At 41.6% G+C, this 19,182-nt stretch overlaps 1 protein-coding gene across 4 annotated transcripts in view; it reads right to left on the bottom strand.

Annotated features, from left to right (window-relative positions):
* Positions 1-19,182, bottom strand: part of SLC22A6 (solute carrier family 22 member 6) — a 118,848-nt gene that overhangs the window by 59,832 nt on the left and 39,834 nt on the right. For all 4 annotated transcript variants that reach the window (XM_077458544.1, XM_077458528.1, XM_077458521.1 and 1 more), the window contains exons 6-9: positions 16,984-17,107; positions 14,369-14,484; positions 12,869-13,083; positions 12,677-12,785 (exon numbers count right to left, since the gene is read on the bottom strand). In XM_077458544.1, the coding sequence (XP_077314670.1) occupies positions 12,677-12,785; positions 12,869-13,083; positions 14,369-14,484; positions 16,984-17,107 (564 nt within the window). The remainder of the gene's footprint in view (positions 1-12,676; positions 12,786-12,868; positions 13,084-14,368; positions 14,485-16,983; positions 17,108-19,182) is intronic.

Raw genomic sequence — 19,182 nt, 5'->3', positions numbered from 1 at the left:
GCACACAGTAAATACAAAAACACTAGCTAGGCACACATTTAAACCTTTGATCACCCTAGATGTTTAACCCCTTCCCATCGAGGGTCATTAGTACAGTGACAGTGCATATTTTTAGCACCAATCACTGCATTAGTGTCACTGGTTCCCAAAAAGTGTCAATTAGTATTTAGACAGTCTGCTGCAATATCGCAGTCCCACAATAAGTCACCGATCGCCACCATGATAGTTTAAAAAAAAAATCCCTAAATATATCCCATGGTTTGTATACCGTTAAACCAATCAATACACGCTTATTAGGATTTTTTTTTACCAAAAACAAACCAACTGTGGGTGAAGGATTGTGTATATGGTGTTGTATGATATATATATATATATTGTAGACATGTCACTGGAGAAGTGATCGAGGGGGTGTACATCTCACTTAGGTTGCTACACAGTGTGAGATGGTAAGTCCAGGATGGATCAGTTTCTCAGCAGCGATATGCTGCTGAGTTGTTATTTAATCTTGCCGGGCCTGGGTTTATATGGAATGGCAGGTAGGTTTGGTAGAGGGACCTGTCATTCCACACACCCCCCCCGATCCAGTTCTGGGTTTTGGATCAGGTGAGCTTTGATCCTAATTAGCCTGGGAAGGTAAAGGCTCTGCTGGGCCTGCAGGTGATTGCTCTCAGCCAGGGAATGAACAGTCTGTGTGTTGGAGGAAGCTGCAAGCACAGCCACTGCTGGAGCTAAAACCCACCCTGCGATGTCCAGGCGAAAGGCGCTGTGTTTATAAGTGTCAGATAGGTGAGAAGAACCTGTTAGTAAGCGCCCAGCCGGGCTAGGTTGTTTTGTTTTATTATTATTTTGTTCCTGTTATACACAAGAAGCACGGAGTTGCTGTATATTTTGTTTGTTGGACTGTTTGTACCACGAATAAACGCCAAGGTCTGCTTTATAAATTCCAAGTCTGATGTGAACTGTGTCCAAACTCACCCTACCCCGGGAAGATCCCTTACAGTTGGTGTTCGAATGCGGGCAAGTCGGTTGCTAGGGGCAACGGTGTGGACAGACTTGGCTACAGCTGCTTATGTCTTGGGTGAAAGCTGCAACTACACTCCAAGAACAGTCCAGCAACATGGAGGAGATGCTGAAGCAGTTTATGCAAGTGAGTTTGCAACAACAGCAGGCTCAGACAGAGGCCAATAGACGACATGAACAGTCCATGGCGGCACAACAGCAGATGCATAAGGAAGAGTTGCAAGCTTTGCGCCAAAGCCAACAACAACTTATCGAGCACCTGATAGTAAATCGAGAGGCGCCTGTGGTTGCTAATCCACCCACAGTGATGGGAGCCGCTCCAGAGATTTTTTTTGGGAGAAGGACTGTGCAGAAAGCGCTGCAAAAGATGACTGCTGAGGACGATGTTGAGGCCTATCTAACAGTGGCTGAGCGAGAGAAGTTACCAGCCGCTGAGTGGACAGAGGTAATTGCGCCCTATTTAACAGGTGAACCTCAAAAGGCCTACTATGACCTCAGTGAGCAAGAGGTTAAGGACTATACTCGGCTAAAAGAGGAGATACTTGCCCGACTAGGAGTTACTACTGCAGTCCGTGCCCGGAGGGTACGCAACTGGAGCTACAGTCTGGACAAATCAGCGAGGTCCCAGATGTATGACCTAATCCATTTGGCAAGAAAGTGGTTGGAGCCAGACACTTCTACTCCTGCACAAATCCTAGAGAAGGTCGTGATGGATCGCTACCTCCGAGCTCTTCCTACTGACCTGCAACGCTGGGTGGGACAAGGTGATCCTAAGAATGCAAACGAACTTGTCAACCTTGTGGAGAGGTTCCAGGCGACTGAGGACTACCTTCGTGATGTTCCTGCAGCATCTTCACCTCCCCGGAGCACCAGATCTGTGCCGTCAGCTGGTAAGAGACTTCCATCTATTGGGGGAGTGTGGAGGGGTGCTGATGGAGGGAAAAGGGCTCAAGTGGTGTCTCAGGGACAAAAGACTGGTGATGGTCCCGGGTGGCTAAGGGGCTCTGAAAAGGACTCCTTGCCAAAGAGACCAGGCCCTATCCAGTGTTGGAGATGCCATGAGGCGGGACACGTGTCTGCCCATTGCCCTCTTACCACTGAACCCATGGAGTGTGACGCTAGCCGGCGTCAGTCGCTGTTTGCGGAACCATCTTGTGTTGCAGTTCCTGGACTAGAGACTGAACCGCAAATCTGCAATATTACCATCAATGACTTTCCCGTTGAGGCGTTAATGGACTCGGGAAGCCTCGTAACCTTGGTGCATGCTAGCCTGGTGGCTGGGGACTTAGAGTCTAAAAAGCATATGAGTGTTGTGTGCATACATGGTGATACAAAAGTGTACCCTATAGTGCTGGCTAAAATCGGGACTGAACAAGGCACCATACAATATGAAGTGGGTGTGGTTAAAAACCTCATGCATAATGTAATATTGGGGCGCGATTTTCCATTATTCTGGGCTCTCTGGGAAAAAAGAAAAATCCCCAAAAGGAGTGAGGATACCTCTAAGGGGGTTGCCTTGTCCACTGGGAATGATAAAAGTATGCAGGATGAAAATGATTGTTTTCCTTTGCAGGTCCTGGCTGGGGAGGAGGAGGCCCCTCCCACTGAGCAAAATATACTAGACTTAGAGGTGTCTAGGGATAATTTTGGCGCTGCACAATTACAGGACCCCACTCTCAAAAATGCGAGAGAGCAGGTTGCTGTTATGAATGGGGTACCTCAGGAACACATAACCATGTTCTTGGGGGACACTTGGGGACTGACAAAACGCGAGAGAGGGTTCTCCAGAGGTTTTTTTGGCCGGCGATATATGATGACATTAAAAAATACTGCGAGTCGTGCCCCACATGTCAGGTTAGTGCCCCAGTGTCACATTTTCGCAGTCCTTTGGTTTCGCTCCCTATTATAGAGGTGCCTTTTGAGCGTATCGCCATGGATTTAGTGGGTCCCGTTGTAAAGTCAGCTAGAGGACACCAGTATATTTTGGTAGTCATAGATTATGCGACCCGCTATCCTGAGGCTGTACCCTTGAGAAACACTGCATCTAAAACAATTGCACGTGAGTTGTTTTATATGTTCTCTAGGACTGGGATCCCCAAAGAAATCCTAACTGACCAAGGTACGCCATTTATGTCAAAACTGATGAAGGAATTATGCAAACTATTTAAAGTCTCACACATCCGTACCTCTGTATACCACCCCCAGACGGACGGATTGGTGGAGAGATTTAATAAAACTTTGAAACATATGTTGAAGAAAGTGGTGGGAAAAGATGGTCGTGACTGGGATCATTTATTACCCTACCTCATGTTTGCTATTAGGGAAGTGCCCCAAGCGTCCACAGGGTTCTCACCATTCGAGTTGGTCTATGGTCGTCACCCTAGGGGTCTACTGGACATTGCAAAAGAGACATGGGAGAGTGAGTCCACCCCATACAAGAGTGTTATTGAGCATGTAGCACAAATGCAGGACCGTATAGCCACTGTAATGCCCCTGGTAAGGGAACACCTCCAGAGAGCTCAAGAGGCCCAAAGTAGAATTTACAACCGGTCCGCAAGAATCAGGACATTCAACCCAGGCGATAGGGTTCTTATACTAGTCCCCACTGTTGAGAGTAAATTCTTAGCGAAGTGGCAAGGTCCTTATGAAATTGTTGAAAAGATCAGTGAGGTGAACTACAAGGTGCACCAACCAGGTAGAAGGAAGCCTTTCCAAGTTTATCACATAAACTTGATCAAGCCCTGGAAAGACAGGGAATCCTTGGTGGCGACAAATACTGTTAATAATTTGTCACCACCAATCCCTCCAGTCAAGGTAGGTGATGCTCTATCAGTGTCACAGAAACAGGAGGCTCTGGAATTTTTACAGAAAAACAAAAACAAGTTCTCTGACCTCCCAGGGCGTACCCACCTCATTCATCATCACATTGAAACTGAGCCTAGAAGCAGAGTAAACCTTAAGCCCTATAGGATACCGGAGGCACGTAGGAAAGCCGTATCTGCCGAGGTAAAACGTATGCTTGATCTGGGGGTAATTGAGGTGTCACAGAGTGAATGGTCCAGCCCGATTGTGCTAATCCCAAAGCCCAATGGAACTTGGAGGTTCTGTAACGATTTCAGAAAGTTGAATGAGATCTCCAAGTTCGATGCTTATCCTATGCCCAGGGTAGATGAGTTGATTGAGAAGTTGGGTAACGCCAGGTACATAACCACCCTCGATCTCACAAAGGGCTACTGGCAGATTCCACTTTCTGGTGAGGCTAAAGAGAAAACTGCATTCTCCACCCCTGATGGGCTGTTCCAGTATGTAGTGATGCCATTCGGGTTACATGGGGCGCCTGCAACTTTCCAGAGGTTGATGGACTTGATTCTGCGACCACATCGTGATTACTCAGCCGCCTACCTCGATGATGTGGTCATTTTTAGCCCTGATTGGGAAAGTCACCTCTGTAAGGTACAGGCCGTGTTGGATGCCATAAGTGATGCAGGGTTGACCATAAATGCAGAGAAGTGTGCTCTAGCCCTAGAAGAGGCCAAATATCTGGGCTACATTGTTGGGAGAGGATTGGTTAGGCCACAGCTAAATAAAATTGAGGCAATACAGAATTGGCCTAGACCCCTGACAAGGAAACAGGTTAGAGCTTTCCTGGGTATTACGGGTTATTACCGTAGATTTGTGCCGAACTTTGCCTCAGTTGCTGCTCCACTAACTGACTTGACAAAGGGCGGAAAGACAGCAATGGTCACGTGGACCCCAGAGGCCGAGAAGGCTTTCCAAAGCCTTAAGTCTGCCTTGTGCCAACCACCTGTGTTAGTCACCCCCGATTTCAGGCGAGAATTTCTGGTCCAGACAGATGCCTCTAACACAGGCTTAGGTGCAGTACTCTCACAAGTAGTGAATGGTGAGGAGCATCTGGTGACGTACTTGAGTAGAAAACTAACCCCGGCCGAGAAAAATTATGCCATTGTGGAGCGAGAATGTTTGGCAGTGAAGTGGGCCCTAGAATCTTTAAAGTATTACTTGCTAGGCAGGAAATTCAAGTTGGTGACAGACCATGCCCCCCTAACATGGATGAAGTTAAACAAGGAGAGAAATGCAATGAGTGACTAGATGGTTTCTGTCCCTACAAAACTTTAATTTCACTGTGGAACACAGGCCAGGGAAATTACAGGCAAATGCTGATGCATTGTCGAGGGTAAGTTGTCTGTGGGGACAAAAGGCTCAGCCCTCCGGGCTGAAAAAGAGGGGGGGGATATGTAGACATGTCACTGGAGAAGTGATCGAGGGGGTGTACATCTCACTTAGGTTGCTACACAGTGTGAGATGGTAAGTCCAGGATGGATCAGTTTCTCAGCAGCGATATGCTGCTGAGTTGTTATTTAATCTTGCCGGGCCTGGGTTTATATGGAATGGCAGGTAGGTTTGGTAGAGGGACCTGTCATTCCACACACCCCCCCCGATCCAGTTCTGGGTTTTGGATCAGGTGAGCTTTGATCCTAATTAGCCTGGGAAGGTAAAGGCTCTGCTGGGCCTGCAGGTGATTGCTCTCAGCCAGGGAATGAACAGTCTGTGTGTTGGAGGAAGCTGCAAGCACAGCCACTGCTGGAGCTAAAACCCACCCTGCGATGTCCAGGCGAAAGACGCTGTGTTTATTAGTGTCAGATAGGTGAGAAGAACCTGTTAGTAAGCGCCCAGCCGGGCTAGGTTGTTTTGTTTTATTATTATTTTGTTCCTGTTATACACAAGAAGCACGGAGTTGCTGTATATTTTGTTTGTTGGACTGTTTGTACCACGAATAAACGCCAAGGTCTGCTTTATAAATTCCAAGTCTGATGTGAACTGTGTCCAAACTCACCCTACCCCGGGAAGATCCCTTACAGTATATATATATATATATATATATATATATATATATATATATATATATATATACTTTTTTTTTATTGGTTAAACTAGATGGACTTGTCTCTTTTTTCAGCCTGACTAACTATGTATAATGCCTCTGATTAACCCCAAAGAAAGTTTGCATCCTACAGCAAAAGCCATGATCCACAGAGAGCTTCCAAAGCATCAGAGGGATCTCATTGTTAAAAAGTATGAGTCAGGAGAAGGGTACAAAAGAATGCATTAGATATACCGTGGAACACAGTGAAGACAGTCATCATCAATTGGAGAAAATATGACACAACAGTGACATTACCAAGAACTGGGCATCCCTCCAAAATTGATGAAAAGACATAAAGAAAACTGGTCAGGGAGGCTGCAAGAGGCCTACAGCAACATTAAAAGAACTGCAGGAATATCTGGCAAATACTGGCTGTGTGGTACATGTGACAACAGTCTCCTGTATTCTTCATATGTCAGGGTTTTGCGGTAGAGTGGCAAGATGGAAGCATTTTCTTAAGAAAAACATCCAAGCCTGGCTTAATTTTGCAAAAACACACCTAAAGTCTCCTAAAATCATGTGGAGAAAATATGTTATGGTCTGATTAAACCAAGGTTGAACTTTTTGGCCATAATTCCAAAAAAATCACCAAAAGAAAACTATACCCACCGTGAAGCATGTTGGTGGCAGTATCATGCTTTGGGGCTGTTTTTCTTTAGCTGGAACAGGGGCCTTAGTCAAGGTAGAGGGAATTAGGAACAGTTCAAAATACTAGTCAATATTGGCACAAAACCTTCAGGCTTCTACTAGAAAGCTGAACATGAAGAGGAACCTCATCTTTTAGCAGGGCAACAACCCAAAGCACACATCCAAATCGACAAAGGAATGGCTTCACCAGAAGATGATTAAAGTTTTGGAATCACCCAGCCAGAACCCAGACCTATATTCGACTAAAAACCTGTGGGGTGATTTTAAGAGGGCTGTGCACAGGAGATGCCCTCGCTATCTAACATATTTGAAGTATTTTTTCAAAGAATAATGGGCAAATATTGCCAAATCAAAATGTGCCATAATGACAAACGCATACCCAAAAAAGACTAAGTGCTGTAATAAAATCAAAAGATGCCTCGACAAAGTATTAGTTTAAGGGCGTGCACACTTATGCAACCATATTATTTTATTTTTTTATTTTTACTTCCCTTCACCTAAATGATTTTAGTTTGTTGTTCAACTGAGTTGTTTAGTTTATATGTCGCATCAGAGGTGGAAAAGGTTCTGAAATTATTTCTCTTTGTCTAATTTTTTTACATCACAGAAACCTGACATTTTAACAGAGATGTGTAGACTTTTTATATCCACTGTATCTGGCACACAGTCACAAAACTCAATGCTTGTCCGAACTCCAGGTCAAAATGGATAAAAAGGTAATCTTAACAGCAGCCATAGTATTAAGGAACTTGTAAAAAGCGTTGGGAAGTAAAAATTCTTTTGAAAAATACAATTGCATTGTGTAACTCCTTCAAAGCTCTATGCTAGCAAAAGACAATTCAGTTTGCTTGCAACCACAAAATTAACAGCAAGTAAAAAACTTATATACAGTATATCTAATCAACCTAAAATCCAATATACAGCATATATATGAATATGTACTATATATATATATATATATATATATATATATATATATATATATATATATATATATATATATATATATATATATATACACATACATACATACATACATACATACACATACTATACACACATTATACATGATGACCCCATAGATTTGGGCCAATGTCCATAGCACCTACATTACTGTTCTGTTTCTTTAAAAAGCCCATATAAAATAAAAAATATTTTTACAGATTTTACTATCGGTTTTCAGGAACAAATACACCTATGTCTCTGTTGTAAAAATCTAGTGGTTAACATATTTTTGGTTCATTTGGTAATGGGACATGGCTGGTGCGGTCACAGCAGGCAGTCCCACCACGTGGTTTAGACACATACAGAGTAAGTGCGCACATACCCTTAACATAACAAGGCATCAGCAGCGATAGAATATAGAATCACCTTTTTTAGAAGCATGAAAAGGATTGACAAGATAAATAATTATCATATTTGAAAAAAATAATACACATTTTCAAATGTTTACCAGGAAAGAGAAAATCTTTGGTTATCTTCACTTTTTTTTTAAATACATAATGAAATTTATCACAGTGGACATATCAGGTCAGTAAAGCAATTAAAACATAAATAAATATTTACTGAAACACCTGCCCGCATGACATTTAAATTATCGTGTGCAAACCAGAAGATAAATAATAGATTTCCTATGTGCTAAAACAATAAAAAAAGGAAAGCAGGGTTTGTTTCTAATTGCAAATGCAACAGCAGCAACACCTAGTGGTGCAAACACTCAGTGATAAATGCTGGTACAAAGACTAGATTCTCTTTGGGAAATAAGGCTCCCAAGTAATGTATTCATCGTGACTCATTTCTAGTGTAAAACTAGTGTTACAAAATGACCCTGACATTATGAAGAAATACATATTTTCATGCAGAGAACATTTTGTGAAGTCTAATGAAGCAACAATACATAAATATTGTTGTCAGTATTAACTCATTACAGATAGGGCATATAAGCGGACATTTCCATAATCTCAATAATGGCAGTTGATGTACCTACAGGTGTTAATGGCAGCAGAGAAACAGAGATCTACTTGAGATTGATGGGCGAGAGGATATCCATCCATCTTGGAACACAAGCTAGGGTCTGCCATTATCATTTCTGACAGTGACGCACACATGGATTTCTAAGACTTGACTTTTCTGCATGTATACAAATCAGAAACTCTTTGAGGCTGAGCTCACAATTGTGCTATCACAAACATCGTATGTGATTCGCACCGCATTGCTGTGCAGATCATATGCAATGTTTGTGCGATGCAAATTCAGCCATACGAACTGTATGGCTGCAATCGGATTTCATTCACACCAAAATAGTGCAGGACCCTTTTTCTGGTCTACAGTGCAATTGGATTGCATGGGTGTTCACATCTATGCAATCCAATTCCTGCACAATTTGACAGTTAGCACTGCGATCTGCTAAGCGATCTAGGGGTGTCATTAACTTTACATTAATACCTGCAGCGGTTCCCAGGTTCAATTTTGCGATTCAAGTGTGATACAGGAACCCGCACAGGAATCATGCTGGTTCCCACATCTCACAAGTGTGAACCCAGCCTCAAGACTGAAGCATATCTCCCAAATGTCCCTGATTTCGAGGAATTGTCCCTGATTTCGAGCAATGTCTCTCTGTCCCTCTTTCCTCCTCATTTGTCCCTCATTTTGGTCCTATCTATATAGTTGTATATAAAATGCACTTTTTATCTTTCAAAAAGTGTTTCCCAGTGTTAAACCTTTCATCCAATTTCTAACTTGCTGCATATGTACATTTTAAAATAAATTAAAATGGAATAGTAGTTGTTAAAAAAAAGCACTTGTGGATTTAACCACTTGACCACTGGGCACTTAAACACCCTTAATAACCAGACCAATTTTCAGCTTTCGGTGCTCTCACATTTTGAATGACAATTACTCAGTCATGCAACACTGTACCCTAATGAATTTTTTGTCCTTTTTTCACACAAATAGAACTTTCTTTTGGTGGTATTTAATCACCGCTGGGGTTTTTATTTTTTGTGCTATAAAAGCAAAAATACAGAAAATTCTGTAAAAAAAGTTTTCTTAATTTGTTATAAAATTTAGCAGATTAGTAGTTTTTCTTCATAAATTTTGGCCAACATTTATACTACTACATATCTTTTGTAAAGTACAAATTGGTGGATATTATTTGGTCTTTGTGAAAGTTATAGAGTCCACAAGCTATGGTGCCAATATCTGAAAATTGATCACACTTGAAGGACTGATGGCCTATTTCAATTCTTGAGACCCTAACATGCCATGAAAGTACAAATATCCCCCAAATGACCGCTTTTTGGAAAGAAGACATTCCAAGGTATTTAGTAAGAGGCATGATGAGTTTTCTGAAGTTGTCATTTTTTCCCACAATTCTTTGCAAAATCAAGATTTTTTTTTTCTTTTTTTTTTTTCACAAAATTGTCATAATATCAGTTTATTTCTCACACACAGCATATGCATACCCCAAATTACACCCCAAAACACATTCTGCTATTACTCCCGAGTATGGCGATACCACATGTGTGAGACTTTTACACAGCGTGGCCACATACAGAGGCCCAACATGCAGGGAGCACCATCAGGCGTTCTGGAGCACCCAGGACAATTCTGACATTTCTCTTCTACATGTAAAAATCATCATTTATTTGCTAGAAAATTATACCCCAAAACATTAAATAGGTTTTTTTAGCAAAGACCCTAGAGAATACAATGGTGGTCGTTGCAACTTTTTATCTCGCATCTGGTATTTGCACAGCAATTTTTTGAACGTGTTTTTTTGGGAAACAAATCAGTTTTGTGCTTTAAAAAAAAAAAACAGTAAAGTTAGCCCAATGTTTTTGCACAATGTGAAAGATGAAGTTATGCTGAGTAAATAGATAGCTAACATGTCACTCTTCAAAATTGCACACGCTCGTAGAATGGCGCCAAACATCGCTACTTAAAAATCCCCATAGGCGACAATTTAAATTTTTTTACTGGTTACATGTTTTGAGTTACAGAGGAGGTCTAGGGTTAGAATTATTGCTCTCGCTCTAACACTCGCAGCGGTACCTCACATGTGGGGTATGAATCCCGTTTTCATATGTGGGCGGGACTTATGTATGCGTTCGCTTCTGCATGAGAGCACATGGGGACAGGGGCGCTTTAAATTATTATTATTTTTTATTGTTCATTTTACTTTATTTATTTTAGTTTGAAATTTTTTTCCCCAAAAATAATTTTTTGGATCACTTTTATTCCTATTACAAGGAATGTAAACATCCCTTGTAATAGGAACATGGCATGACAGGTCCTCTTCACAGTGAGATATGGGGTCAATAAGACCCCGCATCTCACCTCTAGGCTGGGAAGCCTGAAATAAAAAAATAAAAAAAGATTCTGGCTTTGATCGTATTGGCTAGTCGGTAGAAACACCGGAGAGTGGTGAGAGGGGGGGATGTCCCCTCTCACCTCCTGTAAGAATGATCAAGCAGTGGAACAGCCACTATGATTGTTCTTATGGTATGGGGAATCGCCGGCTGAAAAAGCTGTTATCTGAATGATGCCTGTAGCTACACCCATCATTCAGATATCCCCGCACAAAGTCAAGGACATCATATGACGGCTGGCTGGGTATTGCAGGATATCAATGACTACTGGCGGGTATTGCAGAGTATTGGCGGGTATTGCAGTGTATTGGTGGGCAGAGTATTGGTGGGTATTGCTGAGTATTGGCGGGTATTGCAGAGTATTGGCAGGCATTGCAGAGTATTGGCTTGCAGAGTATTGGCGGGTATTGCAGAGTATTGGCGGGTATTGCAGAATATTGGCGGGGCAGAGTATTGGTGGGTATTGCAGAGTATTGGCGGGTATTGCAGAGTATTGGCAGGGTATTGCAGAGTATTGGCGGGCAGAGTATTGGCGGGTATTGCAGACTATTGGCGGGCAGAGTATTGGGGGGTATTGCAGAGTATTGGCAGGGTATTGCAGAGTATTGGCGGGTATTGCAGAGTATTGGCAGGGTATTGCAGAGTATTGGCAGGGTATTGCAGAGTATTGGAAGGGAATTGAGGAGTTAATTTTCGGTGAGCAGCACTGTGAGCACTGCAGATGCAGCCCACAGCGCTGCTGACACTGATCTCTTCCCCCTCTGCTGTACCGATCGGTACAGAGAGGGGAGGGAGAAACTGGTGCCATAACATGACGCCGGTTTGTTTACAAGTGATCACTCCGTCATTTGATCACGATGGACCCGGCGGTCACACATGCTCTCGAGTGCGCGCCCCAGGGGGCACGCGAGAGCGGAATTCTGGGAGGATGTCATATGGCGGCCTCTCAGAGTTAAGCAACTGCCCTGTAGCTGTCATTCGGCTATGGGGCGGTTGTTAAGTGGTCAATTAACCTTTTTTTTTAATTCTCCTTTAAGGGGTGTGGCAAAGGATGCATCCTATGCCTACATACGTTTGTTAGTAGGTGTCCCTCATTCCCATCTCAAAATTTTGGGAGGTTTGTTGAACTCCAGTGGTTAGAAGTTTCCATAATAGTACACAGGAAGCAAAAATAACTTGGCAAAGGTTTTAACCCTTTTCTAATTCATCCAAAATAGAAAAAGATTTAGGCTATACATGCACTTTAACAAATACAATGTCCTCGCTTCACCCAAAGCCTTCTGACTGGACAGTAAAATAGCAGCAGAAAACTGGTGAGCTCATCCCTCTGCTCACTCACCTCTCTTCCACCATCTGCATGTTCTATGTCACATATTTCCAACCTAAAGGGCTACCTGTCCTGTTCCACCCTCTCTCTCAGACTGAACGCTGCTTTATAGGGTATTCAAAAAAGCTGACACCAAGTCAAATGAACATACCTACTCTACTTGCATGTAAAAATACATTTACTTATTTATGAATTATTACCTAGCTGCATTAATGTGTATTCTCATCTGCCTGAAGTTCATCTTCAATTATTAAATCATCTATGGCCAGTTGCAAGAACATCAACCCTTCAAGCAAATCCTAGAGTTAAAATATTGTTCATATTCCTAATTTTTCATGAGTGCGGAACATGACTGATTGTACCTACCTGATGACTGTAGGATAGAGTTCTGTGGTATATAAAAAAACACAACTAAAAGAAGCTGCCAAACAGCCTTTTCCAAAAACTGCCAGACTGGTCCTTAACGCCTGCAGCTCTAAAAAGTTAAAAAAATATATTAATTTCCTCAATGCAGCTATTTTATTGGTGCACCAATAATATGAGGGCCTGTTGTCTTACCAGTTGGCACAAAGATGTTAGCTAGGATTGCCAGTCCTCCAAGCAAAAGGGAAAAGAACTGTGTGACCCTCCGACCAATGTAGATCATGCATGTGGTGGAAACTAGCTTGGCTGGAAAGTCGACAGCCCCAAAGATCACCTGGATAAGATAGATACTCACTCCAAATTTTTGTAAGTCCATTGCTAAGCCGTAATAGGCAAAACTAGTAGAGAACCTATGAAAATACAGAAACGTTAAGTACAATATGGTACAGAAAAGTACAGACCATTAAAGTACAACTGCAGCCAAAACTTTTTTTTGAGTTTTGGCTAAATCAAGGAAAGGGAAATTGGTCACTACAATTACTGTCTGCATTTTGTTCCTTGGCAATTTCTGGCCTCGGACTTTATTAACAAATTATTAAAAGTAGGGTGTGTTCACTTCTGAGTGTTGTCATCAGAATATGTCCCCACCCCCATGGGAAGATTTCCCCTCACCTTTTGCGTATATGACATCTATAAAAGTATTTCTTTCTTGGTAACAATGGTCACCAGGACATATAGAGATGTCTTTGTATTTGAAGTAAGAAGGCAAGATGAAGAGTGATAGTATTTGAAAATAAAGATAGCTAGATAGATAAATAGATAGATAGATAGATAGATAGATAGATAGATAGATAGATAGATAGATACCACCAGAATACTGTAACAGGTGTCCAGTTTAAGACTTGTGAAGTTTACTGCACATTTTCTTATTAAAGCAATCCTGTCAGGTGATGATAAAATCACGATGAAAGTTCCCTACGATAGAAGATGCTCACCTCCCTGGTGATCCATGTCTTTTACCTTCCCTTCATCCCATTGCTGCTGCTTCTTTAAGACTCTTCACCATTCAACACTTCTGGGAGTGAGGAGACTGTGGATCTTTTGACCATTACATCATTACAGGAGTGGATGGGTGGAACCACGTTAGTAAAGGGGGAGCAAAGGCATCCATCACTCCCAAAGTGATCAGGCATCAGGCTTCTCAGACATGGTGAGGGAGAGGGGTTGATGTGACTGTGCCTGGGACTGACAGGCACTGCCACTTTACCCAAACAAAGTTTACCTTACCAAGCTGGCCAATCTCCATACAGGTAGCAGACATAACATCCAAACAATCTGCTTGCAATGCCTGATGCCTGGGTGTAATGTCTGCTACCTGTACGGTGATTGGCCAGCTTGGTAAGGTAAACTTTGTTTGGGGAAAGTGCCTGTCAGTCCCAGGCACAGTCACATCAACCCCTCTCCCTCACCATGTCCGAGAAGCCGCAAACCATGACCCGCTGAAGGCCTTCTTCGTGGGGGGTTTGGCGGGGGGTGCCAGGTGTTCTCCTGACATCCTCTGCACACTATCAAGGTGAGAATGCTGGGGGGAGAATTCTAGCTCCATATCAAAATACTCCAGTTTACCTTCTCTTGCAGATTTATAACTAACATACAGAATTAGTAGTGTAGTGCTATTTTTGACAGTCTTCTTACCACACAAAGCTCAAAGCAAAGGATATTCTGCGAATAGTACTGGTTCGAACCAGATCAAACACTGTATACGTTGAATTCCCACAAGCCACCTCTTTCACCATATCAGCTTTTAGTGTCTGCAGTTAAAGAAAATGAGAGCATAAGGGCACGAAAAGGGAAACATTGAGGTGCTCATGGTTATGATGCAGATCTGCTCTATATATTGTGAGAACTAACATCAAAGGTAGAGCTTTAAGGACCCAATCACTCACTCTCTTCTTCTTTTTAAGGGCTTTTCTTGACCAATTGTATTAAAACAAAGTTCAGTAAACACACCATAACAGGAGTTTTTCCAGTGTTTTACTGTCACAATTTTATTAAAAAAATAAACTTGTGTATAAATATCATAATTATTTCATTGTATTTTTGATAATTCTGTGCAGATAATAGTTTATCAAATTTTGTGGCCATGCCTGTGTTCCTGCAATTGATTGATTAATGTTGTTAAATTTGTCTATGATTGATTATTTTAGGGAAAGCAGATGTATGCTACTTTAAATAAAATAATTCAGATTTATTTAAAAAAAAAAAGAAAAAAAAAACTTTTTTAAAAATAAAATTATATACAATAAAAATAAAACTTTCATTTTGGATGCAGTAGGTAATAGATATCGAATAGATTAAAACTCTAGTAAGGGTTTTGGTGCCATCATTGTGCCACTTGGGACATTTAATTTTCTGTCCTATAGAGACAACATAGATACAAATCTGTTCAAAATGATGTACATGTCCTCTTATGCTGTGTACACACAAGCGAAATGTCCGACAGATATATTCCGATCGCGTGTATGCCCCATCTGACTTTTTACGTTTAAAATTCTGCTGGACCTAGAAATAGAACATGTTCTAAATATTTCCGACAGAACCAATTCCTATTGGGAAAACCGCTCGTGTGTATGCTGGACCAAAAATGACGCATGCTCTGAAGCAAGTACGAGACGGATGCTATTGGCTACTGGCTATTGAACTTCCTTTTTCTAGTCCCATCATACATGCTGTACGTCACTGCGTTTTTGGTGGTCGGAATTTGGTGTGATCGTGTTTACGCAAGACAGTTTCAGTGGAATTCCGTCGGAACGCCATCGGAACTCCATTGGAAAAACCTTCAGAGTTTACATCTGTGATCAGCTGTAAATGGACACAGCTGAACATGTGGTGAAGAGCCAATGTGATTGGCTCTTTACCCAGATTTGTGATTAGCTGCATTCAAAGGATGCAGCTATCACAGATCACTGGCGATGCAAGCCACAGGGGGCGTGCAGGCACTGAGAAGACAGGAGGACATCATATGACAGCCTCCTGGGAAAGCGGGGCCACGCTTTATAGTCGTCATTCAGCTATGGTGCGGTTTCAAAGGGGTTGACCACGTGACAAGGCTATGGATATTTAAATAAAAACATGTTTTTAAAGTGGTTCTAAAGGCTGAAGTTTTTTTATCTTTACAAACTCTATGCATGAAGATAAAAACTTTCTGTGTGCAACACGCCCCCCCCCCCCAATCCGTACCGATCCAACAATGTGCAAGATAGCCTTGGCTGGATAGGGACATAGCTAGTGAACCATTGATGAGAGAGCAGGGGTGGGGTTGGACCACAGCTCTATCCATCTTATTAACACATAGAGTAGTGGCTCAGGATCGAGCATGCAGCAGTGCCCCCAGGGCAAGCAGCTTTCTCTAGGGGCACTGCTCGAGGGGGAGGAGCCAGGAGCACTGGCGGGGGACACAAAAAGAAGAGGATCGGAGATGTTGTGTGCAAAACCATTGCACAGAGCAGGTAAGTATGACGTTTGTTATAGAAAAAAAAACTTAAGCTTTAGTATTACTTTAACAAATTATAAATAAGTCTTAGCACAAGCTCTCACCTCCATACCTGAGGGCAATTTGCCTGCTCACAGCAGAAGTACTGGAATCCTGCTTCCAGCAGCTTAGCTCCCCTTGCTCCCCCTTCTATCAGTGACTCAGCAGAGCTCAATAAGGTTTGTTAAAGCACTTTTGCTATATAAAACAAATATCTGAATGTCCAGAGCCTGATCAATAGAACCTAATGTTAAATAAGGCTTTTCTAGATGTCCTCAAGAGTTCTGCAACCACTTCATGACCAGCTTTCGTGATTAAATGGGTGGTTAGGGCATCTGTTGTTCTGAGAGGGCGAAAGATGTTCTTTTTCCTAATGCGCATGTATATGCCAGGTGCAATCACAATGCCCATGTCAGGGCTGTCATTAGATCCATCCATCGGATCAGGTGCAGGCGCCGCCATTCTAACTAAGGGAAACTGAGAGTGGAGCCTTCAGGCTTCACCACCAGTTTCCTTCAGAGAATGCTTGGATCACATGACGCTTCCTGTAGGGCCCTGTCCCCTTCTGGGACACACACACGTCCTTTAAGACCAAGTTGTAAAAGTGGGTGGAACTCTGCTTTAAGCACTACACGCATTATTAGTAACATACTTTTTAGCTGTTATGTGCAGCTTCCTTTTTTTATTTTATTTTTTAAACCTTTAAACTTGTAAACCTTTGTGGAGTGGAAAATTATTAATTGTATTTCTTAGGTTGCTTTGAAAGTCAGTAACATACCTCTAAAGTAAGTTTTTCAGCTTCTTCTTGCCTTCCATTAAGCTTGGCCACTCTTTTCATCTCTTTGACTGCCTTGGCAGGTTTACCAGAGAGAACAAGCCAGCGGGCAGATTCAGGAAACCACCTGAGAAAAAAGAAGAAGAGAAGAGTTTTGTTTTTGTTCTGAATGCTACAGTACATTGTTACAGCAATATAGTTCATGCAACTTCCAAAGTCTGCAACACCATCCACACAAAACAGACCCCTGTGGGCTGTGGAGGTCCGCTAATTGCATATCCCTGTTCCAACCCATCCTTCAAACCTTTTTTTCTTAACCAGGTGAAGCCATACTCATCTATGTCCCTTGTCCAGGTCCCTCGACAACGGTTCCAGGTGCGGAGACCACTAATCTAGCTCTTTATTGGCACCCAAGATCGTCAGTCACCTCAACTAGGAAGTGTCCACATCATGTAGACAGTTCAAGTGAATACGTGAAGAAAGACCCAATCAGGAAGGGACTGATATAAAATCCAAAACCAAAAATGTATTATATTGAAGCTTACCTTCTGTATTATTGAGACATACTCCGGCAGGGTAGTATTAAATGTATTTGCATATTTAGATACATCAATAAATTGAAGTCAGACCCCAGCTCACACTTTATGATCAGTTACAGCATTCACTTTTGGGATAAGGAGTTTACATGAATAAATGGTTTGTCTCATCCATGTAAACTGATACATTCTTCTGGAGAGCTTGTGCTTTTCAAAAACAACAGACTTGCTGCCCAGATAACCAGAGAAAAATAGAAGGAAGAAAGCCAAAATAAGGAAATTAATACATGCATTGCATCTAAGAATTGGTAAGCTGCAATAAAATAAATGTCTGCTTTTGGGTTTAATACCACTTTAAGTGACCATGACTTGGGGTAACTAAAAAGTGGCATTTAGATAATTTTCTTTTTTTCAACACAGCACTCAGATGGTGTTGGGTGGGGACATATCTTTATCCCTGAGAAGGAATTTACATTTGTCATAAAAGTAGTGATTTGTGTTCTATTTAACTAAGAGGAATCCCAAACAAGTGATTCATCATCAATTAAAATATCAAACAATACAACATTTATGATTAGTTATGTATTTTGTAAATAAATGAAAATATCAATCAAAAATACAATCAGTTATAAATGTAAATGATCAAATAAAAATGATCAATCGAGAGCTTAGTAAATTGATTGACTAGAGGTTCTTGGTGTGTATTTTATTTTTATTGAATGACTGACTGTATGATCATCTCGATACATGTGTGGCCACTATACCACCTACTCATGCCACAGTACCCTTTGTCAGCCTGTGGAAATATGGAACACTCCCTCTTCTCTCTTGGTATTATTATAGTATACATATACAATCTTTATTATTGCGGTATATAATCTAGTATTTTTATTGCCTTTCTTTCACTAAAGGAATCTAAAGGAAATAATGAGCAGTGTTTTGTGGAAATGACTATCTCGGAATATAGTTCTTGGATACGTTAAATATAATTTGAATGTGTTATTTGTCAGTAACAAAACATATTTTTGTTCAGAAAAATATGTTTACTCATGCAATGGCAGATGGGTTTAGGTAGGTTAGCTACCAGTACAGTGAGTACTTATTGGAGTACAAAGCAAATTGCTTGTAGGAAGGGATTACTTACCCTTTAACTGTACAACCTGCTCTGAATGCAGAGAGTCAGGATTTCCCTATACTTAAAGTTGAACTAAATCCTCTGATAATTTACAGCCAAGCAAACTGTTATCTTAGTCTCTGTTTGACCTGCAGTTGCAGTTGTGAACAGTTTTGACACCAGCTTTTTGATAGCATAACAGTTCCACTAAATTGCATGGGTGGTGGTCCTGATTAGGGATGAGCCGAACACCCCCCTGTTTGGTTCGCATCCGGAACATGTGAACGGTTAAAATATTTGTTCGAACATGCAAACAAGTCTATGGGACATGAACATGAAAAATCAAAAGTGCTAATTTTAAAGTTTAATATGCAAGTTATTGTCATAAAAAAGTGTTTGGGGATCTGGGTCCTGCCCCAGGGGACATGGATCAATGCAAAAAAAGATTTAAAAACTGAAGTTTTTTTGGGAGCAGTGATTTTAATAATGCTTAAAGTGAAAATATTCCTTTAACCACTTACCCACTGGGCACTTAAACCCCCTTCCAGAGGC

The sequence above is a fragment of the Lithobates pipiens genome, unplaced genomic scaffold (genome assembly GCF_037356315.1).
Source record: "Lithobates pipiens isolate NorthernLeopardFrog02 unplaced genomic scaffold, aLitPip1_a1.2 Scaffold_10, whole genome shotgun sequence".
In the NCBI taxonomy this organism is placed as follows: domain Eukaryota; kingdom Metazoa; phylum Chordata; class Amphibia; order Anura; family Ranidae; genus Lithobates; species Lithobates pipiens.
The sequence above is the reverse complement of the archived record's forward strand: the minus strand, read 5'-3'. Positions and strand labels throughout refer to the sequence as shown.